Genomic DNA, 27539 nt, shown 5'->3' with positions numbered 1-27539 from the left:
CTGTGGTCATTATAGAGCCCAAAGGAAGGCAATAAATTACACGGTAGGAGAACTGCAAATTAAAACTAAAAGTATTAAAAAATGAAAACAAACATACTTGGCTCTTGCTCTCGAAATCCTTTCCGGCCGTCATCAGTAGTGTGCAGAGGCACTCCAAGGAATGTTCGTCTTCTTTGGTAAGGAGACGTTTAATGCAATGCTGCATGGTGCTTGTGGCGAGCATATCTGCTTTATGCAGCTCGCCAATAAACCTGTAACATAGTGAAGAATATATCACTTGGGTTGAGTTAAGACAATAGTAAAAGTCCAAAGAACAGAAGAGAAACGAGGTTCTTTGCCTCTACAAGTTACAGAAAGATTTGTGCCTTAAAGTAATGAGAACTTTTGTTTAAATAGATGGAATTTAATCAGTGTCTTGTGTGTGATATATATTTTTGAGGTGAAATATAATATTTCTGTACGTGGTCCTGTAAAAATCTGTATCTGTTTATAAATATAAAACAGCTGAGACAGAATATTGAAAATTTCAAATTAAATAATTATTTTTATGTAATTTGCATTTGATTCTGTATGGAGGTAAGCCATCAGTGCCATTTCACGATGCAAATACCAAGAAGAAGAAATACCGAGGAAGTGGAGACTTTATGATAGTGTGTGATCATGTAAGCAGCAGCATTATGAAGCACATTTAGAAATTGGTCCTGGGTTTTGTGGAACACTTGCATACTGGAGGGCAAGAACCCATTAACATTTCAAATTTCCTCTCAGTGGCTTGTCCTAATTCACAACTCTTAAGTTCACTACTTTCAGAGTCACTGATGAATCAAATGTAGAGCTTCAAAATCACAAAGAAAAATGTAAGTTACCTGATGTTTCCTATTGATTTAATTTGTATCCTTCGCAGTTCCTCGTCAAAACTCTGCTGTAGTTCGTTTTTCTTTGCCTGCAGAAAAAATAAGTAGAAAAGATTAGAAATCGCCTTTTTTGATGGTATCTTGTAAGAGCCCTTCTTTAATGCACAGCTTTCAACATATGTAAGTTTGCATTTTAAAGTTTGTGTCCACGATACTCAGCCGGTCAAGAAGCCCCCTGCCTTTATGCCTCCAAAAGAACGCCATGACCTAATGAGAAATGTCGAGTGCAGCCGGAGTCCATTATTATGAGAGTTTACAACATTTTGAAAAAAATGAGTACATTAAGTGCTCATTATAGGAAGTTAAACTAACCTAAGAAGTTAGGAAAATGTTTTTTCATCTTGAGGTACCATTTATATCATAATAATTTAAATTAAGTTTATGTGCATTCTACATTCAGTCTTTATCAATTATGTCTCTTTCTTGTCTTTCAAGAAGTCTTAAAACCTGAACAACATATTGAATAATAATTTTTCAAATGATAGATATTCATCTTCAAGCAAAAAGGGAGGAGACATCTATTCCATTCGATCAAGCAGACGGAGCTATTCCCAATCAGTGGACAGAAGCGTAGTAACATATGACCGTAGACAAAGACATTAGAGAAGCACTTACTGGGTCTGCTGTTTCCTCAATCTCTTTCTGTGTGGCTTCTAGATTTATTTCTGCTTCAGGATTCTTTTCAAATTCTGCCCGGCATCGACCTAGCAGCAACTTCCTGAAGGTGACCTCTGGTTCGCCATTGTTCCCACGCTCTGCCGGAACTTTCATGCTGGAGAGAACCTTGCACATTCGTGCATAAATCTCTGTGAACTTTGGTTCATCAACAGCCTGCACATAAAAACACACAACATTATCACTTTGCTCTCATGTTATATTTATGAAAAACAACTCTGTTGAGCATACGTTACATAAACTAAATTTATGAAATGATGGCCACCTAAATGAAGCTTCAACAAAAGTGAATCTTTATCCCTTAAACCTGAGAAACTCAAAATCTCAGTCAGATGCAAGACACATTTCATGACAGCCTTAATTTTCTTGCATAAGATAAACATTTTTAGATGAGAGCAGATAAATTCTAAGCTTGGAGGTGAATTTAAAGAGAGAACAATCAGCTTACTGCTTTTTAAGATTATTATCATAGTGAACAGTAACAATTATAATTTTCACTTGCCCCTAGCGTCTCCAATACTACACTGAGGATAACTTCAATATTTAAGAAATTGAGCTGCAAAGTTACAAAAGAAGGGAATTTCTTTCAGTATGACGTCTCTGTCTGAATGTATCAGCTGCTAAAGACCGGTGCCTCACCTTTTCAAATATGAGGTCGATGACGCCCTTCAGGCGATCGCTGCTGTCAATTGGCAGATCCTGGACTTGTGAAACTAGTTTGTCAAACTTGTCAGGCGTGAGTTTGTTGAGCAAACTGCGAGCCTTCTTTAACAGCTCCTGCAACATCAAGTTCCCTCTCATCATCTGACAGAACGCAAACACAGAAATAAAGCGAAACATGTTTTACTTCCTTAAAGCCTTCATAGAGATGATTAAAACCTAGAGCCAGTTGCTCTGCATGCGCCGTCCAGCCGCGTTTTGTCTACACCGAAGAAGAAGTCTGTTGTCATGAGAAGCCAATGTCTATTGAGAAATATAATTACAATGCATACTCATTATATGCAATTAAACACTTGGAAAGGTAAACATTGCTTCTAAAATCAAAGAGTAAGCAAAAAGAAAGTTTATTTTTTAGTGTGGCAAAGTTCCAATAAGAAGTGATGAGGAAATTAGGAGGAGACGAATTCCGGAAATGCTTGCAGCTTCTCAGATCGAAATGTCTGATCTTTAAGAGCATCAAGATTAAAATATAGACCTACAATTTTGCCTGTTCCTTAATTTGGCGATGAACCTTCAGTTTCAATAAGCCACCTAGTTAGTTAGAGTAGACTTAGAGCAGGACTGTTCCTTTCAGCCATCTTGCATTGGGGCAGATACAGCATTATTGACTGTTTCCAGGATCCTGTCATTAAATGAATGCCAGGAACATACCTGAGTCTGGGCAGCCTGCTCGTTGGTCGCCGGCTTCCTTCGCCCAGGTCGCCAGGCGTTTTCACATCTCGCCAGTTTCACCTCATTGAGTTTTATTTCAATGACCGGCCTGGTGCTCATGGTGTTTGTAGTTTCAGTGGCTGGCCTTGCTGCAGGCTGCTGTGAATGACACCAAAGCAACACAACATTAACCAAAAGTGTTCACTCTTAAATGTTGTTTTGATCACAGTATTACGTACAATTTTTCCATTTTCTGGCTTTAATCATGCATTTAATACATTACTCGATGCTTCCTACAGCTCAGATAATAAGAGACCTGTATGTATAAAGCCCTAAACAGTACATGACTGAAATTAGGCTCCAGGTGTTGTGTTCATCACCTCTCACAAAAAAATACAACATTTCTTCTGCTGCAGTTGACGTAGAACTGTTCACTTTATTATTTTCTATCACAGTTTATATGTTCACAACTGCATCATCAGTGAAAGATGATACACCCAAATTATGCTATTTCATCCGTAAAAGCCTTGGGTACCCTCTCTTTTGACAGGGAATACTCGTGTCCGACCCCATCGACATCGCGAGTCACCGAGTAACTGCCTTAAGCTATACTTCGTCCTACAAACTACACTCTGACAGCTACAGATGAAATCCTTCTCCTCCTCTTCAACAAATGATTCAGTCCGAAATGGATTTGACTTCTCACTTTTATTTACACGCCTTAGAAAGCACTTACCTCTTCATTTTTCCAATATCTGACAATTTTCAGTTACTGTTTAGTATTTATGATTTCAAGGAATCGTTCATTAATGCACAGAATAACTCAGAGCCATGCCCCACAATGCAACAGAAAGTTTAAACGTACCTGATTTTTGTCATCCTTCATTGCCTTCAGCTTCTCAATTAGCTGTGTTGCAGCAAAGTCTGTAACAATCGATAATTATTTTAGATAGTAAAATTCCTCTTTTGACTATATGTTAACAAACAAGAAAGTTTGTCTTTCGAAACTGTTACGAATGTAAAGATGGAAAAAGACGAGAGGGTTTTCCGAAGACCAGAAACCCATGTCTCATGCAGCCTTAGGTGTAAAGAGTGGCAGCTGATAATGTTGAAAATTATCCCACATTTCGACTAACAATGGAGTTGCCTTCTTCAGGTCAGAGATTGCAACCGAAATGTTTTGTGAAATGGATAATTTCAAACTTTAATGCCTTTCACCTCCTAAGGCTCGAGGTCAAAATATGAGAGCAAACTCTCTTCTTCTTTGGGTACATAAATTAGTCTGCAACTCAGGGCGAAGACAAAATATTGAAGGTAACTAGAACAAAATGCCTAGGAGAATATCTGGATATCTCATGAGACATACAGGAACATGGTAAAGAACAGAATTTCATACTGAGGCAATTTGCAGCCTGTAATCTTTGACTTAGTACTTAAATAGAATGAGAGCAAACATACTTTCTGCTTGCAGCTGCTTGATTTTCTCAGCCTGCAGATTTCTTTCCTTCCTCAGTTTCTCCTTCTCCTCTCTGACGGCTCGGAGACTGACTTTGTGTTTCTCCCCTTGCCGGCGCTCAAACAAGATTTGGTTTTTGAGTTCCGTGTCTGTAACAATTCACGACTGCATCAAATGGTCTGTTAAATTCCTCATGTGACGTTATTTCAAGAAACAGCTTCAGGAGTTAAGTATTACTACGTAAAGAAAAGAGTTAGTTTAGTTAAAAAAAATTAACTGTAATAAGAGTTTGTAATTTTGAAATTGCATTTTTCTTGCCCGTGATCAAATTCCAAATTCAGTTTAAGAGTCACTTCCAGTTGGAAAAACCAGTGTCTCTTACGCAATGCATTACTGATTGCTATTTGCAGTGTTTAAAACTGGGATTTGCATGCTGGTCACCGGAAAACATTCTTCTTAACGAAGACGTCGTTAAACAGCCTGGCTCTCATCGAGTCTTCCCGAAAGAGGGATGGGTGTCTACCCTGGGGGACCATCAGACAGACCTCATCCTCGTCACTTGTGACTGAGGCGCAAGGTACACGTGGACACAAAATTAATCTTGGTCTCAACTCTCAGAGAGCAAAGTAAACGTACATAATTCACTAGAAAATGATTCTTTGAAGTCCAGCAAATTTAAAATGTCTGAGAATGACTATTAAAAAAGCAAAATTGCAATGCATTTAACATTTTTTGGTTTTCCTTCTGACAAAATCACTTAAAATAATGAAGAGTTGCTGGAAGTCTGGGGGGCATATCTGGACATCTAGAAAGACGTACATAAACATCACACTGACGAGGTTTACGGACTGTACTCCACAACTTACTGCATGCACGGAATTAAACCACACTTACTCTCTGCTGCCAGCATCCTAATCCTGTTCATCAAGAAGCAAGTGATCCTCGTGTCTTCAGTTTCAGCAGGGTTTACCTGAGGACAGACAAAAAATGAGTCATTTTATAGTCCAAGAATTCTCTGCAACTTCATGAGGTTAATATTTATTATGAAATTGTTGTCCCAGTCACACACAAATCGCATGTGCCTTGGCTGTTTGTGCTGCACTGCTATCGATTTTCGTTTCTGCCAGAAAATATTAAGAAGACCTCACTTATAGAAAGAGAAATTAAGGCTGTGTCAGATAACGAGGGCTTCCTTGTAATGAATGATTTACCTTTAAAATTAGCATGTTAGGAAACGTTTCAAAGCTTTAATTGCAATATACAAGTCAGTTTATGATTAATCTGTAATACAAAACAACGATCCTGAGAAATTAAGCTGTTCACTCAACAATAACTTTCCTCTAGACGAAAAAATTAAGACTGAAAACAACCTTTAACAATGTCTGAATGCGACAAGTGACCCAGTCATAGGTCCCTATCAGCCGTTTAGCTTAGCCGGAATTCAAGTAACTTTGTTGATGATGGCGGACGTGTGTTGCTGCTAGCATTTGAATTCTTAAGAATGACATACAATCCCTCAAGATAACGAAATAATAATATTTGTTTAAATCTTGTCAGTCACAATCACAATAAAATTCCTATTAAATATTAAAATATTACTGTAATTAGCATTTAAATATTTAAAATATATTAAATAATGTTCTCATCGAAATGTTCGATTTACATTAGATCATCACTTTTTACACGACATGTTTTGAAACAAAATTAAATTATCAAATATATTATTTTATTTTCTATTTCTAATTTTATTAATATTCATTTAGTCTTTATATTATTTACTTTACAGGATGATAACAAAACGTTCACCCACACAAAATCATGTCAAGCACGACATACATATACAGAACAACTTCGAATACGATATTAAAAAATACAATAAAATCTGGAAGAAAACTTCATTTGAAATCTGATAAACATCTGACTAAAAGTTGCATTTAAGAAATTATATTTAAGTTTATATAATTTTATACACCTGAAGATGGTTCTTTTAGAACTGAAACATGTCGTGTAAAAAGTGATGTTCTAATGTAAATGGAACATTTCGATAGAGAACATCATTTAATATATTTTAAATATTTAAATGCTAATTATAATAATATTTTAATATTTAATAGGAATTTTATTGTGATTGTGACTGACAAGATTTAAACATATATATATTTATCACAATATGACGCAACTTTATCATCTCAGAAATAATAATATTATTAATAAGTAGGAAACCCTTGACTCACCCATTGTGAAGAGCTGGAGACCTCCATGTCGCAGGCAGCAAGATTTGAATAAGAAATTAAACACGTTGCAGGAAATATTTTCACTATATATAGAATTATCTTGTTCTAGAAGCTGCTCACACCACCATTCGTTTCACACTGAGGAAAGCCAACCAACTACTGAGTAGAGCGGGCCGTGCGTAACTGCTATTTATACCATAAAAGTGTGACGTCACGTATGGCGCAACAGTCAGTAGAGGGAGTGCAATACGTTTCATTCAGGCGTGCATAAGAAATGAGAAATGAACCTTATGGCATGCCAGCCGAGATTGTTGCGCGTGTTCGTATTTTATAAGAACACCTGCGTTTCATATTTACACATTCTTTGTAGTTCAAGAAATACAAATTGAATTACTCCAAGTTATAATTTTTTGACATTCCATCATAAATGTAAGAAGTCAATTATTAATATTAAATATTTTCTGTGTGAAAGGAAATTAATTTAAAAGTAATGAAAGGAGGCTTGAAGTAAATTTTGCGGTTTAATTTGCACTTGTTTAAAAACAACGTCGTGTTTTTTATACTTTTTTAATTTTAAGACGATTATTGAGGGCCCCGGGCGCTGTTGAACCCATCGCCCCTGCGACAGGGAAAATGTTTCCTTCCTTCGAATCCCGACTATTCATTTTGACCAATAAGAGAACACAGGAAGGTAAGAACTCTGGAAGAAGTGTCCTGAGTTCGATTTCCTTCAAGGGCGGTTCCTTTGGCTTGTCAGTGGTGCGCATTTTCATACACCTTTTATTCTTATCCACCAAACTACGTGCTTTATTCATCCGCCGGTCGAATGCGGTAAATTATATTACCACAAAAACTTTTCCGATATTTGGGTAACATTACAAATTGTACAGCACTTTACTTTTGAGACATCTGGTGGCATCCGTGTTAGTTAACGTCGTCGTTTAATACGCCCGTAAAATTACCTCAGAAACCAACATCCTAACAGGGACTCGAACCGAGGACTGTATTCGTGTCCGTGACCTTAGACCCGGTAATTTCCTCTCCGAAACGAAAGAATTTTGCCTTGGCGTCGATTTCTTCTCGTGGGTGCTTTCCCGTCAACAGAAATCATCTTTGTTGGGTCTCGAACTCAGTGTCGAGGCCTTCGTTTCCGAAATCTCCTCTTCGAAGCAAAAAACTCTTCTTCTGTCTCGCTTAGTTTCGGAGCCAAAGGAACCGCCCTTGAAGGAAATCGAACTCAGGACACTTCTTCCAGAGTTCTTACCTTCCTGCGTTCTCTTATTGGTCAAAATGAATAGTCGGGATTCGAAGGAAGGAAACATTTTCCCTGTCGCAGGGGCGATGGGTTCAACAGCGCCCGGGGCCCTCAATAATCGTCTTAAAATTAAAAAAGTATAAAAAACACGACGTTGTTTTTAAACAAGTGCAAATTAAACCGCAAAATTTACTTCAAGCCTCCTTTCATTACTTTTAAATTAATTTCCTTTCACACAGAAAATATTTAATATTAATAATTGACTTCTTACATTTATGATGGAATGTCAAAAAATTATAACTTGGAGTAATTCAATTTGTATTTCTTGAACTACAAAGAATGTGTAAATATGAAACGCAGGTGTTCTTATAAAATACGAACACGCGCAACAATCTCGGCTGGCATGCCATAAGGTTCATTTCTCATTTCTTATGCACGCCTGAATGAAACGTATTGCACTCCCTCTACTGACTGTTGCGCCATACGTGACGTCACACTTTTATGGTATAAATAGCAGTTACGCACGGCCCGCTCTACTCAGTAGTTGGTTGGCTTTCCTCAGTGTGAAACGAATGGTGGTGTGAGCAGCTTCTAGAACAAGATAATTCTATATATAGTGAAAATATTTCCTGCAACGTGTTTAATTTCTTATTCAAATCTTGCTGCCTGCGACATGGAGGTCTCCAGCTCTTCACAATGGGTGAGTCAAGGGTTTCCTACTTATTAATAATATTATTATTTCTGAGATGATAAAGTTGCGTCATATTGTGATAAATATATATATGTTTAAATCTTGTCAGTCACAATCACAATAAAATTCCTATTAAATATTAAAATATTATTATAATTAGCATTTAAATATTTAAAATATATTAAATGATGTTCTCTATCGAAATGTTCCATTTACATTAGAACATCACTTTTTACACGACATGTTTCAGTTCTAAAAGAACCATCTTCAGGTGTATAAAATTATATAAACTTAAATATAATTTCTTAAATGCAACTTTTAGTCAGATGTTTATCAGATTTCAAATGAAGTTTTCTTCCAGATTTTATTGTATTTTTTAATATCGTATTCGAAGTTGTTCTGTATATGTATGTCGTGCTTGACATGATTTTGTGTGGGTGAACGTTTTGTTATCATCCTGTAAAGTAAATAATATAAAGACTAAATGAATATTAATAAAATTAGAAATAGAAAATAAAATAATATATTTGATAATTTAATTTTGTTTCAAAACATGTCGTGTAAAAAGTGATGATCTAATGTAAATCGAACATTTCGATGAGAACATTATTTAATATATTTTAAATATTTAAATGCTAATTACAGTAATATTTTAATATTTAATAGGAATTTTATTGTGATTGTGACTGACAAGATTTAAACAAATATTATTATTTCGTTATCTTGAGGGATTGTATGTCATTCTTAAGAATTCAAATGCTAGCAGCAACACACGTCCGCCATCATCAACAAAGTTACTTGAATTCCGGCTAAGCTAAACGGCTGATAGGGACCTATGACTGGGTCACTTGTCGCATTCAGACATTGTTAAAGGTTGTTTTCAGTCTTAATTTTTTCGTCTAGAGGAAAGTTATTGTTGAGTGAACAGCTTAATTTGTCAGGATCGTTGTTTTGTATTACAGATTAATCATAAACTGACTTGTATATTGCAATTAAAGCTTTGAAACGTTTCCTAACATGCTAATTTTAAAGGTAAATCATTCATTACAAGGAAGCCCTCGTTATCTGACACAGCCTTAATTTTTCTTTCTATAAGTGAGGTCTTCTTAATATTTTCTGGCAGAAACGAAAATCGATAGCAGTGCAGCACAAACAGCCAAGGCACATGCGATTTGTGTGTGACTGGGACAACAATTTCATAATAAATATTAACCTCATGAAGTTGCAGAGAATTCTTGGACTATAAAATGACTCATTTTTTGTCTGTCCTCAGGTAAACCCTGCTGAAACTGAAGACACGAGGATCACTTGCTTCTTGATGAACAGGATTAGGATGCTGGCAGCAGAGAGTAAGTGTGGTTTAATTCCGTGCATGCAGTAAGTTGTGGAGTACAGTCCGTAAACCTCGTCAGTGTGATGTTTATGTACGTCTTTCTAGATGTCCAGATATGCCCCCCAGACTTCCAGCAACTCTTCATTATTTTAAGTGATTTTGTCAGAAGGAAAACCAAAAAATGTTAAATGCATTGCAATTTTGCTTTTTTAATAGTCATTCTCAGACATTTTAAATTTGCTGGACTTCAAAGAATCATTTTCTAGTGAATTATGTACGTTTACTTTGCTCTCTGAGAGTTGAGACCAAGATTAATTTTGTGTCCACGTGTACCTTGCGCCTCAGTCACAAGTGACGAGGATGAGGTCTGTCTGATGGTCCCCCAGGGTAGACACCCATCCCTCTTTCGGGAAGACTCGATGAGAGCCAGGCTGTTTAACGACGTCTTCGTTAAGAAGAATGTTTTCCGGTGACCAGCATGCAAATCCCAGTTTTAAACACTGCAAATAGCAATCAGTAATGCATTGCGTAAGAGACACTGGTTTTTCCAACTGGAAGTGACTCTTAAACTGAATTTGGAATTTGATCACGGGCAAGAAAAATGCAATTTCAAAATTACAAACTCTTATTACAGTTAATTTTTTTTAACTAAACTAACTCTTTTCTTTACGTAGTAATACTTAACTCCTGAAGCTGTTTCTTGAAATAACGTCACATGAGGAATTTAACAGACCATTTGATGCAGTCGTGAATTGTTACAGACACGGAACTCAAAAACCAAATCTTGTTTGAGCGCCGGCAAGGGGAGAAACACAAAGTCAGTCTCCGAGCCGTCAGAGAGGAGAAGGAGAAACTGAGGAAGGAAAGAAATCTGCAGGCTGAGAAAATCAAGCAGCTGCAAGCAGAAAGTATGTTTGCTCTCATTCTATTTAAGTACTAAGTCAAAGATTACAGGCTGCAAATTGCCTCAGTATGAAATTCTGTTCTTTACCATGTTCCTGTATGTCTCATGAGATATCCAGATATTCTCCTAGGCATTTTGTTCTAGTTACCTTCAATATTTTGTCTTCGCCCTGAGTTGCAGACTAATTTATGTACCCAAAGAAGAAGAGAGTTTGCTCTCATATTTTGACCTCGAGCCTTAGGAGGTGAAAGGCATTAAAGTTTGAAATTATCCATTTCACAAAACATTTCGGTTGCAATCTCTGACCTGAAGAAGGCAACTCCATTGTTAGTCGAAATGTGGGATAATTTTCAACATTATCAGCTGCCACTCTTTACACCTAAGGCTGCATGAGACATGGGTTTCTGGTCTTCGGAAAACCCTCTCGTCTTTTTCCATCTTTACATTCGTAACAGTTTCGAAAGACAAACTTTCTTGTTTGTTAACATATAGTCAAAAGAGGAATTTTACTATCTAAAATAATTATCGATTGTTACAGACTTTGCTGCAACACAGCTAATTGAGAAGCTGAAGGCAATGAAGGATGACAAAAATCAGGTACGTTTAAACTTTCTGTTGCATTGTGGGGCATGGCTCTGAGTTATTCTGTGCATTAATGAACGATTCCTTGAAATCATAAATACTAAACAGTAACTGAAAATTGTCAGATATTGGAAAAATGAAGAGGTAAGTGCTTTCTAAGGCGTGTAAATAAAAGTGAGAAGTCAAATCCATTTCGGACTGAATCATTTGTTGAAGAGGAGGAGAAGGATTTCATCTGTAGCTGTCAGAGTGTAGTTTGTAGGACGAAGTATAGCTTAAGGCAGTTACTCGGTGACTCGCGATGTCGATGGGGTCGGACACGAGGATTCCCTGTCAAAAGAGAGGGTACCCAAGGCTTTTACGGATGAAATAGCATAATTTGGGTTTATCATCTTTCACTGATGATGCAGTTGTGAACATATAAACTGTGATAGAAAATAATAAAGTGAACAGTTCTACGTCAACTGCAGCAGAAGAAATGTTGTATTTTTTGTGAGAGGTGATGAACACAACACCTGGAGCCTAATTTCAGTCATGTACTGTTTAGGGCTTTATACATACAGGTCTGTTATTATCTGAGCTGTAGGAAGCATCGAGTAATGTATTAAATGCATGATTAAAGCCAGAAAATGGAAAAATTGTACGTAATACTGTGATCAAAACAACATTTAAGAGTGAACACTTTTGGTTAATGTTGTGTTGCTTTGGTGTCATTCACAGCAGCCTGCAGCAAGGCCAGCCACTGAAACTACAAACACCATGAGCACCAGGCCGGTCATTGAAATAAAACTCAATGAGGTGAAACTGGCGAGATGTGAAAACGCCTGGCGACCTGGGCGAAGGAAGCCGGCGACCAACGAGCAGGCTGCCCAGACTCAGGTATGTTCCTGGCATTCATTTAAGGACAGGATCCTGGAAACAGTCAATAATGCTGTATCTGCCCCAATGCAAGATGGCTGAAAGGAACAGTCCTGCTCTAAGTCTACTCTAACTAGCTAGGTGGCTTATTGAAACTGAAGGTTCATCGCCAAATTAAGGAACAGGCAAAATTGTAGGTCTATATTTTAATCTTGATGCTCTTAAAGATCAGACATTTCGATCTGAGAAGCTGCAAGCATTTCCGGAATTCGTCTCCTCCTAATTTCCTCATCACTTCTTATTGGAACTTTGCCACACTAAAAAATAAACTTTCTTTTTGCTTACTCTTTGATTTTAGAAGCAATCCAAGTGTTTAATTGCATATAATGAGTATGCATTGTAATTATATTTCTCAATAGACATTGGCTTCTCATGACAACAGACTTCTTCTTCGGTGTAGACAAAACGCGGCTGGACGGCGCATGCAGAGCAACTGGTTCTAGGTTTTAATCATCTCTATGAAGGCTTTAAGGAAGTAAAACATGTTTCGCTTTATTTCTGTGTTTGCGTTCTGTCAGATGATGAGAGGGAACTTGATGTTGCAGGAGCTGTTAAAGAAGGCTCGCAGTTTGCTCAACAAACTCACGCCTGACAAGTTTGACAAACTAGTTTCACAAGTCCAGGATCTGCCAATTGACAGCAGCGATCGCCTGAAGGGCGTCATCGACCTCATATTTGAAAAGGTGAGGCACCGGTCTTTAGCAGCTGATACATTCAGACAGAGACGTCATATTGATAGAAATTCCCTTCTTTTGTAACTTTGCAGCTCAATTTCTTAAATATTGAAGTTATCCTCAGTGTAGTATTGGAGACGTTGTTACTGTTCACTATGATAATAATCTTAAAAAGCAGTAAGCTGATTGTTCTCTCTTTAAATTCACCTCCAAGCTTAGAATTTATCTGCTCTCATCTAAAAATGTTTATCTTATGCAAGAAAATTGAGGCTGTCATGAAATGTGTCTTGCATCTGACTGAGATTTTGAGTTTCTCAGGTTTAAGGGATAAAGATTTACTTTTGTTGAAGCTTCATTTAGGTGGCCATCATTTCATAAATTTAGTTTATGTAACGTATGCTCAACAGAGTTGTTTTTCATAAATATAACATGAGAGCAAAGTGATAATGTTGTGTGTTTTTATGTGCAGGCTGTTGATGAACCAAAGTTCACAGAGATTTATGCACGAATGTGCAAGGTTCTCTCCAGCATGAAAGTTCCGGCAGAGCGTGGGAACAATGGCGAACCAGAGGTCACCTTCAGGAAGTTGCTGCTAGGTCGATGCCGGGCAGAATTTGAAAAGAATCCTGAAGCAGAAATAAATCTAGAAGCCACACAGAAAGAGATTGAGGAAACAGCAGACCCAGTAAGTGCTTCTCTAATGTCTTTGTCTACGGTCATATGTTACTACGCTTCTGTCCACTGATTGGGAATAGCTCCGTCTGCTTGATCGAATGGAATAGTTGTCTCCTCCCTTTTTGCTTGAAGATGAATATCTATCATTTGAAAAATTATTATTCAATATGTTGTTCAGGTTTTAAGACTTCTTGAAAGACAAGAAAGAGACATAATTGATAAAGACTGAATGTAGAATGCACATAAACTTAATTTAAATTATTATGATATAAATGGTACCTCAAGATGAAAAAACATTTTCCTAACTTCTTAGGTTAGTTTAACTTCCTATAATGAGCACTTAATGTACTCATTTTTTTCAAAATGTTGTAAACTCTCATAATAATGGACTCCGGCTGCACTCGACATTTCTCATTAGGTCATGGCGTTCTTTTGGGGGCATAAAGGCAGGGGGCTTCTTGACCGGCTGAGTATCGTGGACACAAACTTTAAAATGCAAACTTACATATGTTGAAAGCTGTGCATTAAAGAAGGGCTCTTACAAGATACCATCAAAAAAGGCGATTTCTAATCTTTTCTACTTATTTTTTCTGCAGGCAAAGAAAACCGAACTACAGCAGGAACTGCGAAGGATACAAATGAAATCAATAGGAAACATCAGGTAACTTACATTTTTCTTTGTGATTTTGAAGCTCTACATTTGATTCATCAGTGACTCTGAAAGTAGTGAACTTAAGAGTTGTGAATTAGGACAAGCCACTGAGAGGAAATTTGAAATGTTAATGGGTTCTTGCCCTCCAGTATGCAAGTGTTCCACAAAACCCAGGACCAATTTCTAAATGTGCTTCATAATGCTGCTGCTTACATGATCACACACTATCATAAAGTCTCCACTTCCTCGGTATTTCTTCTTCTTGGTATTTGCATCGTGAAATGGCACTGATGGCTTACCTCCATACAGAATCAAATGCAAATTACATAAAAATAATTATTTAATTTGAAATTTTCAATATTCTGTCTCAGCTGTTTTATATTTATAAACAGATACAGATTTTTACAGGACCACGTACAGAAATATTATATTTCACCTCAAAAATATATATCACACACAAGACACTGATTAAATTCCATCTATTTAAACAAAAGTTCTCATTATTTTAAGGCACAAATCTTTCTGTAACTTGTAGAGGCAAAGAACCTCGTTTCTCTTCTGTTCTTTGGACTTTTACTATTGTCTTAACTCAACCCAAGTGATATATTCTTCACTATGTTACAGGTTTATTGGCGAACTGCATAAAGCAGAAATGCTCGCCACAAGCACCATGCAGCATTGCATTAAACGTCTCCTTTCCCAAGAAGACGAGCATTCCTTGGAGTGCCTCTGCACACTACTAATGACAGCCGGAAAGGATTTCGAGAGCAAGAGCCAAGTAAGTTTGTTTTCATTTTTTAATACTTTTAGTTTTAATTTGCAGTTCTCCTACCGTGTAATTTATTGCCTTCCTTTGGGCTCTATAATGACCACAGGTTTATACGGAAGATACAATGCAAAAAGCAGTAAGTGTGTCCCTTTGAACTCACTGACTTTCTGGCTTCCATTTTGTAACATGCAAGTTTTCTTAATTGTTATACATTCTTTGCACAAAATCATAGTGAGAAGGCATTATGGGCTGGTCGCACCTTCTCGTCCATCTGTCTTTCCAGTCCATTCAATTCGAGAACCAATGGACAGACTAGGATGAAATTTGATATGGAGTTTGTGGTATTCTGCACGACCTCGCATAGTCCTATTTTGAATATCCTCCTAGGTAGAAAGTCAGGTGCTGCAATCTGGTGGCCAAATTGGGAACTGTCACAGAAGGTGGATTCGATGGTTGAAAGTGCACATTGTAAAGAACGCGTGAGGATGTTGCATCTATTCTGATATGAAATACCTTTCTGAGATCGCTGACAATATTCTGAATAGTGTTTCTGTGTGATAAATGATCACCTTGACATGTTCTTCTGAAATTCTTCATACTCTTCTACACTCTTACATGTTTCATATAAAGACGTGTCATGCCGTGGCTTCAAGTTGTCCCCGTCTAGTGCGACGGGAATCTTGCTCAGTATTTTGTTACACTTTTACGTTTCCTCTCATCACCTCTGCTGAATCATGTCAGAATTCACTCAGTCCTGACAGGACAAAGCAGGAATCTGATCGAAGGGCCATGTCTAGGCTCAGCCACCAAAAATCTCGGTTTATGCCTTTGTTTAGATGAGACACATACTTACGTTTTGTTCGAGACAGCAACCTTCAGCTCTCAATTTAAATTTACACGCGCCTTCCCACACAGCAAGTTCTATGTGAACTACATGAGTAGTGGCAGAATTTTCTAGTTTTATGTGTAGGCTTATAAGCGTAAGAAGTTAATTATGCCCATGAAATGTGACTTTAAATTTTTGTTTTCTTGCAGGATCTGTCTGAGTTCCTTTGTGGAATGAAGGAAGTAACAAATAAGAAGGCGGTGATCTCTAGCAGAATAAAGTTTAAGATCGACTACGTCATCGACCTGAAGCAAAGCAACTGGGCTCCAAGGAATGGACGTTAGATGAGATTTTTTAAATAAACAAATTATTTAGTTTTTTTGTTAAATACTTCAGTATTTAAATAGTAAAATAGTTTAGTTCTTTGTTAAATATCTTAATTGTTCACATTTGTTAAATAAATAAATTATTTAGTTTTTTTGTTAAATACTTCGGTATTTAAATAGTGAAATAGTTTAGTTCTTTGTAAAATAGTTCAATTGTTTAAATCTTGAAATTGTTTATTTTTTGTTAAATAGTTTAGTATTTAAATAGTAAAATAGTTTAGTTCTTTGTTAAATATCTTAATTGTTCACATTTGTTAAATAAATAAATTATTTAGTTTTTTTGTTAAATACTTCGGTATTTAAATAGTGAAATAGTTTAGTTCTTTGTAAAATAGTTCAATTGTTTAAATCTTGAAATTGTTTATTTTTTGTTAAATAGTTTAGTATTTAAATAGTTACACTGTTCAGTTTTTTGTTAAATATCTGAATTATTCACATTTGTTAAATAAATAAATTATATAGTGAAATAGTTTAGTTCTTTGTAAAATAGTTCAATTGTTTATTTTTTGTTAAATAGTTTAGTATTTAAATAGTTAGACTGTTCATTTTTTTTTGTTAAATATCTGAATTGTTCACATTTGTTAAATAAATAAATAATTTAGTTTTTTTGTTAAATACTTCAGTATTTAAATAGTGAAATAGTTTAGTTCTTTGTAAAATAGTTCAATTGTTTATTTTTTGTTAAATAGTTAAATTATTTAATGTTTTCTGAATTGTTTCTAATTAATATATTTAAGAATATTTAATAAAAAACATGTTCATAAACTTTCCTGTTATTATTTTAGCAAAGTAATATTTCAACGAACTTGTCGCCCTCATTGCACTAGTGGTTAATGTCGTCGCCACTGGACCCAAGGTACGCGAGTTCAAACACTGCTGAGGTTGATGGAATTTTAAGGGGTGATAAAAATCCATAGAACAACTTCCTTCGGAAGGGAACTAAAGCCGGCGGTCCCATGCCGTAGATTTATGGCACAAAAAACAATGAACGACATGTTTCCTAAGCAAAACTCCCTGGCAATTTCTCACACAAGTCTCTCCTGATTCCTACTAGTTGGCTATAGCAGACAAAAATAAGGATTGAGTAGAAATTGTACAGAGGCAGTGGGCTGGTCGCTCACTACTGACAAATGCACACTTCGAAAAGACCAGGAAGACAGAATATCCTATCTGCATTACTATCGAAGAAGGAGTGCAGATATATAAAACTAAACACGGACTGAAAGATGACTCTACCGAGTACGGAGCTCCATTAAACAAGAAGGAATGGTCTCATCCAGCGGAAAGAATAACTCTTGATGAAGTGAAAGACTTCAATAAATACACTGTGGAAATCTATATAGATGGAAGTAAACACCAGGGAAAGGTGAGTGCTGCCGCTGTTATCTTCAAAAATGGAGAACTAATTCATAGCTTAAAAACCTAGTTACCCGATCATTGCTCAAACAATCAAGCTGAGCAGATCGGAATTCTAGAGGACTTGGATGCAGTAACAACTTTAAGGGAAATCAGCATTGAGGAAAGAATAGTAGCGGTGTACACAGATAGTCCAGTTTCTCTCGATCTACTAAAAAACAACTTCAAACATGGCTTTGTAATATCTGAGATAAGAAATAGATTAAGCAATCTCAAAGATCAAAATTGGACTATTCATTTTGGGTGGAACAAGGCACACATCAGAATTTTCGGTAATGAAATAGCAGACAGATTAGCGAAGGCAGCAGCAGAAGATGGTGGAAATGTAGCACATGCAAAGAAGCCTTTAAGTACAATTATTAAAGAAACAAAGGAGGAAGGGATTATAAAATGGCAAAATGAGTGGAGCGCCACCAATAAAGGAGCAGTTTGCAAGAAATTCTTCCCAACAGTGTGACAAAGAATGAAGCTAAATATTGAAATAAGCCCCAAACTGACAGCAATAATGACTGGACATGGCAAAAACAAATCATATCTACACAGGTTTGGGATCATTGACGACCCAAGATGCTAATGTCTGAAAGCAGCACAAACAGTGGATCACCTCATCTATGACTGCGATAAACTACAACAACCAAGGCGGAACTTAACAGATGCAATAGTCAAGAATGGTGGCACATGTACAGTGTTGCATGAAGAAATTGTTCAGAAATGTTTAGGTCATTTTAATAAATTCATTAAATCCATTGATTATAATACAGTTTAGCACAGGAACATAGGTGCAAACGGTGGCAATGGATCATGATATTAAAGTTGTATACTCTATTGAAGTGTTTTATATTAATGCATGTAATATTGCAATCTTGTAATGGGGCATGCTGAATAAATGTAAATAAAAAAAGACAGAATACTTTAACTTGGTATCGCAAATACACGAGTGTGTGTACTGAAATATTTAGCAATAATAGTCTGGTGTGGGGGAACATTTTTTATTCCAACATTCTCAAGATAACAAATGATCGCTGCTACTTACACTACATGACTGAAACTTCGGCCTCTGAATAGGAGATCCAAAACAACCCAAAAGGCTCAAAATTGTATTCACTTTTCGCTTACGAACGACATGCTTAATTTGGCCCACAGTTTAACAACGCACCCGTCCGCATTTGTCTTATTACCAGTCATATTTCGTTCTATGTAGGATTTGAGGTTGTGGTGATGCAAGCAATTTTTACTTTTTATTTTATCATACAAGTATGAAAGCCTATCTCAGTGTTCTGCCAACTTCTCACTGGAGTCGGCTTGCGTGTGTAAAAATATAAACAATTAGTCCTATTTAATGACCGCAATAAAATAATGATTGTCTGGCTTGCCACTTTGAATCACAAGATCTAAAATCACGACACTAATAAATATTTCACTTACACTTACAGTATCATCATGGCACTACAGACTAATTATTCCATGCTGACATTAAAGACACAAGTTATTCTCATGGGTGATTTTAACACACCTCGTTTTGACTGGAAGCGCGGTCTCCCTCTGGCTAACTGCCATTATTATTCGAAACTCAAGGGAGATGCCATCTACACCTCCGCGTGTCTTCTCGACCTCAGACAATGCATGGAAACTGTTGGCAGCAGTGGTCTCCTAGACCTTGTATTTACGAACTTCAGTGAGTTGGGTACTAGCTTTATTGATACTTTTATTGTAAAGCCGGATGTTTACCACCCACCTTTTGTTATTAATGTCTCTGGAAACAGGTATAAGAAATTCCGCACTTTCCTACCGTAAATTTGCATCTGGGGATTACACCCTGTTGTATAGCATTCTGTCGAGTTATGACTGGTCATATATGTACAGTATCACCGCTGTCGATGATGCTGTCGCTAGCCTGAGCTCGGTCGTTTTACATGCTATAGATAAGGCTGTTCCCCGCGGGTTTACAAGAAAATCAAAATTCCTCCGCTGGTTTTCGAGTGCCTTACGGTACTACATCTGGAAGAAAGATTTCTTTTACAGACGTTTTAAAAAGAACAACTCTGATTATTTTTATAGTAAATTTTCCTTCTATCGCAAGCTAGTGAAGGCTACAATCAAGTCTGACAGACATATTTGGTTGAAGTCGATTGACGACAATTTAAAGTCGCAACCCAAGCAATTTTGGAAATACGTGGCGTCACGTAGAAAAAGAAATTCCACCTGTACTCAGCTTGAGGTTAACGGCACTCATTTGGCTGAACCCCATTCTGTTGCCGATGTATTTGCTAACCATTTTCAGTCGGTCTACAGTACCTCTTTAGGCGTATCCCCTTCCCCTGTGGAGTCCTCTGACTTCTTGTCTTTAGCCCCTATATCCGAATTGGACATTTGTAAAGCAATTCGTCGTCTGAGACCTTCCAAATCTGTCGGACTTGATGACATTCCTAGCTTTGTTATAAAAGGTTGTTCGGAGATCTTTGTTCCTGTTCTCAAGCACATCTTTAATCTAAGTTTAGCACAGAATTATTTCCCTATTTTATGGAAACAGGCAGCAGTAGTTCCTGTTTTTAAAAAAGGTAACTCTGCCACTGTTAGTAACTACCGACCCATTTCTATACTTAATACTTTATTATTATTTATGATCATGTCTCACATTACATAAAGTCTAAATTAAATCCTTGTCAGCATGGTTTTACTAAATCCAAATCTACAGTTACTAATCTCGTAACTTATCTTGATTTTATTAACCCAATAGTTGGCTCCCAGAGTCAAGCTGATGCTGTTTATTTTGATCTTAGCAGTGCGTTTGATCTTGTCCCTCACAATCTATTACTCAACAAGCTCAGTGCTTTTGGGCTCTCTGATGGTTATGCACACTGGTTTCGTAGTTACTTAACCAACAGACAATCCCAGGTTTGCGTTTCTGGAACTCTTTCGTCTCCTTTTGTAGTCCTCTCTGGAGTTCCACAGGGATCTGTTTTGGGTCCTCTACTTTTCAATTTGTTTATTGATGATATATGCCAAGTAATTAATCATTCTAAATGCCTTCTTTTCGCTGATGATATCAAAATTTTTCGTGCCATTAAATCTACCAACGACTGCAATCAACTTCAAACTGACATTGACTCTACAAGGTTGGTGCACTGCTAACTTCATGAAACTCAATATTAGTAAAACTACAGTAATTTCCTTCTCCAGGAAAACCACTACTTTGATCTTTGATTACAAACTTTTTCATTCCTCCATAACACGTACCGATACCATTAAAGACCTGGGAATATTTATAAACTCCAAGCTCCGATTTCACAACCATGTTGACCACATATTTGGGTCTTGTTCGCACATTAACCTTTTCGTTCTCTTCTTTCGATTGCCTGTATATGTTATATGTAACCTTAGTTAGATCCAAGCTCGAGTACGCCTCGGTCGCTTGGAATTCTATTACGACTACTGATGCCAACAAACTGGAACGTATCCAGCAGAAGTTTGCAGCCCTTTGCTACTATCGTTTCCTCCCCCAAGTGCATTACAGCTATGCTGATGCGTTAGAGTATTTAAAACTCCAGACCCTGCGTAAGAGAAGGCATTGCAGTGATGCACTGTTCCTTGCGCAGGTTTACCGCGGTTTTAAATGCTGTCCTTCCCTTCTGGAAGCTGTCGGTCTCCGCATTCCTGCTCGGAATCTGAGAGATTTTTCTATGTTCAGTTTTAGCCCTTTGATCAAAAACAGTCCTTCTGCTAGATGCGCATCAGCTGCTAATGTCATCTGCAGGGATTTGGACATATTCGAGACGAAAATTGTCACACTTCTTCACATTTTATAATAGTATAATTTACTTAATTGATTCATGTTATTTTTACAAATATCCTAATGTAGTTAGTAGTAATTTTTTGTGTATTTTTTCCGTATCAATGTATTTTATATATTGTTTGTTTTACCTTTTATGTTTTATTGTGTTTGTGAGTTTATCTCTGTGCTGTATCTGTAATTGGCCATCAGGCTGTTGATACAGCACACAAATAATAAAGAATTGAATTAAAATCAAATTAACACCCACCATCACTGCATAATTCCTACATTATAGTCATCTCATTTAAAAGACACATCCAATGTTAGATAGAGGTCTGTTTAAAGTGTTTTATTCACGGCACTCCCAGTATTGAAGAACATATACTCATAGCTGAGTAGGTAACACACACACAAAGCACGTTAACTTTGTTAATTGAAGTATCATTACGCAACTCTCTAACACATAAACGGAACAGACCTAGTGACACCTACAAACACAATCTGCTTTAAAAATAAACAATTCGGAGTTCTGCAATGTAAACAGCGATTATTTACTTCAGAAACATTAACCCTTGTAATGGCCGAGTTGTCTTCTTTGGTTTACCACTGAATGTTCAAATATTATTTAGGCGACTTTAAGCTATAAAAATTGAGTATCTTATTCATGCTGATGTGGCTACAAAACACTTGCACGAGAAAAATGCAAATAAAAATTTTAAAAAATTGTGAATATAAGAAACGTATAAGAAAAAGAAAGGTCTTTACCATTCTTTTAAATAAAAAAATGGTTGACCTCAACATGAACTGAAGAAGAAGTGAATTGTACCAAAATCACCCACAAACTGCAATTTTCATAAACACAACTGCAGTGACGGTGGAAGACCATTTGAAGATTCTGGAAACTAGATAAAAATGTTATTCAATGTTTTTAGAAAAACTATTGTCAAGAAGAACATTCATGGAGAAACTAAAAACATTAAAACATGGGAGACATTACCAACCTATATAAAACCCTGAGAGTGAATATAAGGAAAACAAAATGCACACTGGGAACTTTTGTTTTGCAATATCATTTTTACCCATGGTTAACGGCTTGTAACAATCTGAGAGAAACTGATTTGCTGGCCATAATTGATCTTCCACAAATGTTGAAATGTTTTGGATTTCGGGGGCCTTTAACAAACTTATGACTTACATGCTTCATGAAAAGAAAAGAAAAACACGAATCTTACGCAAAACATGTACAGTACAGGCAGGTCATTCTTTATTTAAGTCTCCAAAGAAATTATGAGCTTCTGGAGATCCAACTTACATTTAGTAGTTCAGAATATAATAAAGGAGTTTATAAAAATTAAGAAATATTGAAATGGGTGACATGACTTGTCTGCTGCCAGATCAAGAACTACCATTTGGAGGTCATGAATTATCTGAGTTGCCCCTTGACAGAAGTAATCGTAAAGAATATTTCAACACTGCTAGAACATTATGAACCTCTGCTGAATGACCTTTTTCAAAGGCACATCTCTGGCCATTGAAAATAATTTGTTAAAAGCCCTCCATGAAGTGTTGCTAGTTGACATTTCAAGACAAATTCAGGAACCGCCTAATATTGGATGAAACTTCTGATTTTCATTTTCTCATGAGGTACATTCATGTTAGTAACAGGTCTTTCTGCTCAAACCCTTTCTCTCTGTGTTCGCAAATTCTTACATTTTGGTTCATACATTACAGACAGGTCTGGGTATAGATTTTATTCACAAAATAAGAGAAATTCAAAGTCACGTGCAAAATGAACATGACACACTTCTCAATTTTCTAACAAAAACCAGGGAAATGAAGAAGGCAAAACCTGACACAGAAAATTCTGCAGAAGAGAAGTACAGAAAACTTTTCTACAAAATTACTGCTACTTCATAAGTGAGAAATTTTACAAATATAAGTTTAAGGCTGCCTTTCCTAAACAGCATACACAAAAACTGCCCGTGTATTTTTTACATTCTACTCTTCATGAAAACCTTGAAACTAACAGTAGTCCGAGCTGCTGATATTGTTGAAAATAAGCCATAGCACTGAATGGGGCAAACCAAAAAATTAAGCAGACATCACACAAAATATCATTGCTGGGTAAAAACTCAGAGCACTGAGAAATAAACAGTCCATTCTTCTCTGTCATTCCAGCGCATGGCGCACGACGGCACAAACCTTGTGTTTTGAGTCACTAAATTCAGTAACCGATACTAAGACGAGAACAAAAGTATGATCTGAGACTGTTGAAAATATAAGTACTGCAACAGTGTTTGTCGGCATTACTGTAAGTGGTTACACAGGCGGTTGAAATTAACGGATAATGAAAAATATTAAGAACTGATGGTTTCAACAGAATAAAACTAATGAAAAGACACAGACATTTTTAAGATAACTGGAACTGAAACAAATGAGAGGCCTCTGAAACAACCAAGATGTCCTTGGAAGGACATCAGACACAGTATGGAAGAGACTGGAATAATGTTTACATATTTCTCAATGTGAGATTACAGACTGCAGTGCACTTTTATGCAACACTACAAAGGTGAAATGATGTACAGAAATTAGAGGAACAGAGTTTAAGTACGTGAAATTTGAGGTTCTAACAGCATTTTGAAGATGTTGATGCCAGAAAATGCTGTGAGAACTTGAAGGGAGACAAAAGTTCCTATGAAGTGTTTACTCCCACCATTGTCAGGGCTGATGATGTAGGCAGTAGTTTCTCTTAAGTGTAAGCAGTTACATGGCTTAACAATCTAGAATACCAACATCGATACGGAGTTCCACTGTCAGGACACACATGAAATTGTAGAAATATTGGTTAACGGATGACGTAAGTATCTCACCTGGTCTTTGAATGGTGCAGTATGAGGTTCACGTTTGGGTGTAGAAGCAAATGGGTCACTTGATTCTTGCACCATTCGATTCACATTCTGTTCACAAAAAGAAGAAAAACAAAATAACACCAGCAGTCAGTTCCATGCAACAGTTTGTTCAACAAACACATTCACACTTCTTATGGAGTGTTCTCACTACGATAACTCAACTCAAGTTTGAAGCAACTGTTCTTGAACTTGGCATTTCACATTCAACTGAAATATCCACCTCCTTCTGGTTGTGTCACAACCTGCTGTTAAGTCGTGCAACTAGAGTCTTTTCTGACTCACTGCTACTCACACCTGAGGACATTTCACCTGCTTCAGTAGGAAAAGTCGACCTGGAATATAATTTAATGATGAACTCAGCAACCAAGAGTTGGTTCTGTGACCTGATTTGGTTCAGTTTCAATTGCTTCAGTGCAAACACTCCCCAGATACTAAACACCAATCACAACTGACCTTCAAGAAAGAAAATGGAAAACAAGAATCTAACAAAATATACGTGGCAACACAGAAGTTCCCAGGTCTTTTATTCACTCCCTTAGTTCACTGTAGTTTTTGACAACACTTAATAAGACTTTGGGTAAACTGCTCAACTTCTTCCTGGCTGCTTTCGAACTGCGAGCTCTCCCAGTGAGGGAGGGTTTGCAGAATTACATTTATCAGTGCACTGGTGTGACCCTCCACATGGCTGGTTAATATTTCTGTTATGGGCACTGTCAAATGATTACTGCAACAATTTTATAGGATTAAGGTAGAACACGAGTCAGGAAACCAGGAACTGGCCCATTATCACAGAATACCACTGTAGTCAACACAGAACTAGAACATCGGTACACCGCTGATGATCACAACACACACTGGGCCAGCGGAACAACAGTATACAAGCAAACACTAAACATATATTACAATAAGAAATAATAAATGACCACCCCATAATAATAAATGTTTAATGTTCCATGTAAAGCTGGTCCCAAGTTTACTTTTAGCATTATAAGGGAGAAACATCAGAACCACATTTCACACGGCAACAATAGATTTTATACAATCCACAGGCCATCCCATATTTTAAATTATTGATTTTAATTCTGTATCGTTTTTATTCTAATACTGCAACGTTCTGCGTTACTGTTATTATCGTGAAGGGAAGCAACTGCCTGTCTGGAAATGCGTCCCATAGAAACCTGATCTTACAGCCCACAAATAATGCGAAGCAACTGACACTATTAATCTAGTGTCTGAGTGAACGAAATATCTCTGAGAAAAGTGTTCAGTGTCATTTTGCCCACCATAAATCCCTAATGGACTATCTTGGGTTTCAACCCGGGCTCCCACATTGAGAACTCGGCAACTAACCACATGAGCTGTGGACTTTTTCTAAGGTCAGTTGATGAATACAGCCTGCCATGATGGAATTATACTTTTGGGAATAAATTCAAGGTTGCAAATATGACCTAAGTGTATCTTTAATCTCAATCTGTAAATGTAATATAATATTATGCATGTTCTTCAGCTTTCTTGGCGACTGTGTACAATAAAATCCTTTCGGGCTATCAGCCGCATCAACTGGTTAACCACTTGACGTGGCTGATAGCCCGAGAGGATTTTATTGTAATGTAATACATTTAACATCACATAATTTTGTTCACTGATGTATATTATTGTGACAGACAACACAAAATCCATTCCATAATAATAATTTTTGGTAGAGCCTAAAACTGGTTGAAGCCTGTAGCCATTTATCTTCTAAGCAGTTTGTTGGTTTCTTGTCAATTTTTCAAACATACGTAATAAAATATCACTGATTGTGTGAGGCAATAATAAAAAGCACCAATCTCTAACTTTATAATTTACACTGCATATATCAGATACAAGCTTAAAAACCAATGGAGGTTGTTATCACTGTGGTTGGGCGCTGCTCGTGGATTTCGTCCAGAGGAGGTGAAACAAATGAGAAACTGCAATACATATTACAGAAGTCACATCAAAGCAGGCAAATTAAAATGTACCGAAATATCCTTACTGCAGTGTTTATAAGACAACACAAATGTTATGTCTCTGAAAACATGATGATAAAATTGTACCTTCAATGTAAAACAAAGACCAAGCTCACGAAAATTAAACAACTCTCTGTGTTGTGTCTGACTCTGAATGTTCAATACAGCCTATCTCAGTGGCCATCATCAGACCTCACTCAACATAAATTTATTAACGTATAATTTCAGGTCCTCACAGTCATGAATATGAAGATGTGTTTCTTGTGGGCTGTCATGCCATCATGTGGCAGAAGTTTAACCACATTTCAGAGGTGCTTGCTGCCTGCATCATAATCTCCCTGATAATGGAGGTAGCATGCACCTCTGAAACGTCTGTAATCTTCTACAATATGACAGCATTACAACCGACAGGACAGCCACCTTCTTAAAAGGTATGTTTAAACATTTTCAACATGCTAAGTGGCCTGTCCCCTGCGAAATGAAAGGATGTCCAGACATCAAACAGCTGCAAATATATTGGAGGGCAGGTGGGGTGCTAGAAGCGCCTCACTGGAAAAGTGTTAGTACGTTACAAAATGTCACACGTGGCTAATGTCTGGACTAGCTGAGTAAATACTCAGCTTCTAGAAGAGACTGTACTTCAAGAAGTTAACAACCCATTATGTTACTGATATCAGTCTGCAGTTCACAGTCATGACCATTATTTTGCTAATACCTGCCATTTATATGCATTAAGCGAGTTAAAGAATAAGGCAGTGTGAATGTTGAATCATACCAGAGTTACAGTGCACAAATATCAGCGAAGGCCTAATCAAAACAGCGACATTTATATTATTATGTTACTTGAAGGCAACATGGCCCTCAGGTTCAGCACCTTTTCTAAAAGTAATAGAACGTCAAAAATTAAACATTATTCCCATGCAACACAAATTAAATGTTGCAAATTTTTGTACTGACCTTGAAAGTGAGGCTGAGTGCCTAGTAACTGAGGGTCTTCATCATCATCATCGACAATGTTGTCATCGAGAAGCAGGAAGTACGGCAGAAGTACCGCCTTTGACCTGATGTCATCCCACGTGGTGTGCTGTAGTACAAATCACAAGCTTTAATGGTATGGAACAGCATGCTTATTGCAG

General features: G+C 36.9%; 2 protein-coding genes across 4 annotated transcripts; one reads left to right on the top strand and one right to left on the bottom strand.

Annotated features, from left to right (window-relative positions):
• LOC147872704 (eukaryotic translation initiation factor 4 gamma 3-like) lies at positions 1-27422 on the bottom strand. Of its 2 annotated transcripts, XM_087355052.1 has the most exons (9): positions 27361-27422; positions 24374-24460; positions 5311-5386; positions 4419-4565; positions 3826-3884; positions 2961-3119; positions 2229-2366; positions 1530-1745; positions 1-943 (listed from the first exon to the last, which is right to left on the bottom strand). In XM_087355052.1, exons 2-9 carry the CDS (start codon positions 24446-24448, stop codon positions 863-865), a joined length of 951 nt encoding a protein of 316 aa, XP_087211178.1. In that variant the 5' UTR covers positions 24449-24460; positions 27361-27422; the 3' UTR covers positions 1-862. The 2 variants fall into 2 exon arrangements, with proteins under 2 accessions (XP_087211178.1, XP_087211179.1); XM_087355053.1 differs by lacking the exons at positions 24374-24460; positions 27361-27422 and adding an exon at positions 10263-10549 and having other exon boundaries at positions 2-943.
• LOC147872705 (eukaryotic translation initiation factor 4 gamma 3-like) lies at positions 4707-16360 on the top strand. Of its 2 annotated transcripts, XM_087355044.1 has the most exons (10): positions 4707-4993; positions 9870-9945; positions 10691-10837; positions 11372-11430; positions 12136-12294; positions 12879-13016; positions 13477-13692; positions 14279-14343; positions 14959-15112; positions 16139-16360. In XM_087355044.1, the coding sequence occupies exons 2-10, from the start codon at positions 9915-9917 to the stop codon at positions 16271-16273; spliced, it is 1104 nt and encodes a 367-aa protein (XP_087211170.1). In that variant the 5' UTR covers positions 4707-4993; positions 9870-9914; the 3' UTR covers positions 16274-16360. The 2 variants fall into 2 exon arrangements, with proteins under 2 accessions (XP_087211170.1, XP_087211169.1); XM_087355043.1 differs by lacking the exon at positions 4707-4993 and having other exon boundaries at positions 9536-9945; positions 16139-16359.
• Positions 27423-27539: the final 117 nt, after the last annotated feature.

Source organism: Zootermopsis nevadensis, unplaced genomic scaffold, assembly GCF_977971745.1.
Source record: "Zootermopsis nevadensis isolate Lab colony 2312 unplaced genomic scaffold, Znev_1.0 Znev_ptg000024l, whole genome shotgun sequence".
In the NCBI taxonomy this organism is placed as follows: domain Eukaryota; kingdom Metazoa; phylum Arthropoda; class Insecta; order Blattodea; family Termopsidae; genus Zootermopsis; species Zootermopsis nevadensis.
This window is presented reverse-complemented; position numbering and strand designations above follow the sequence as displayed.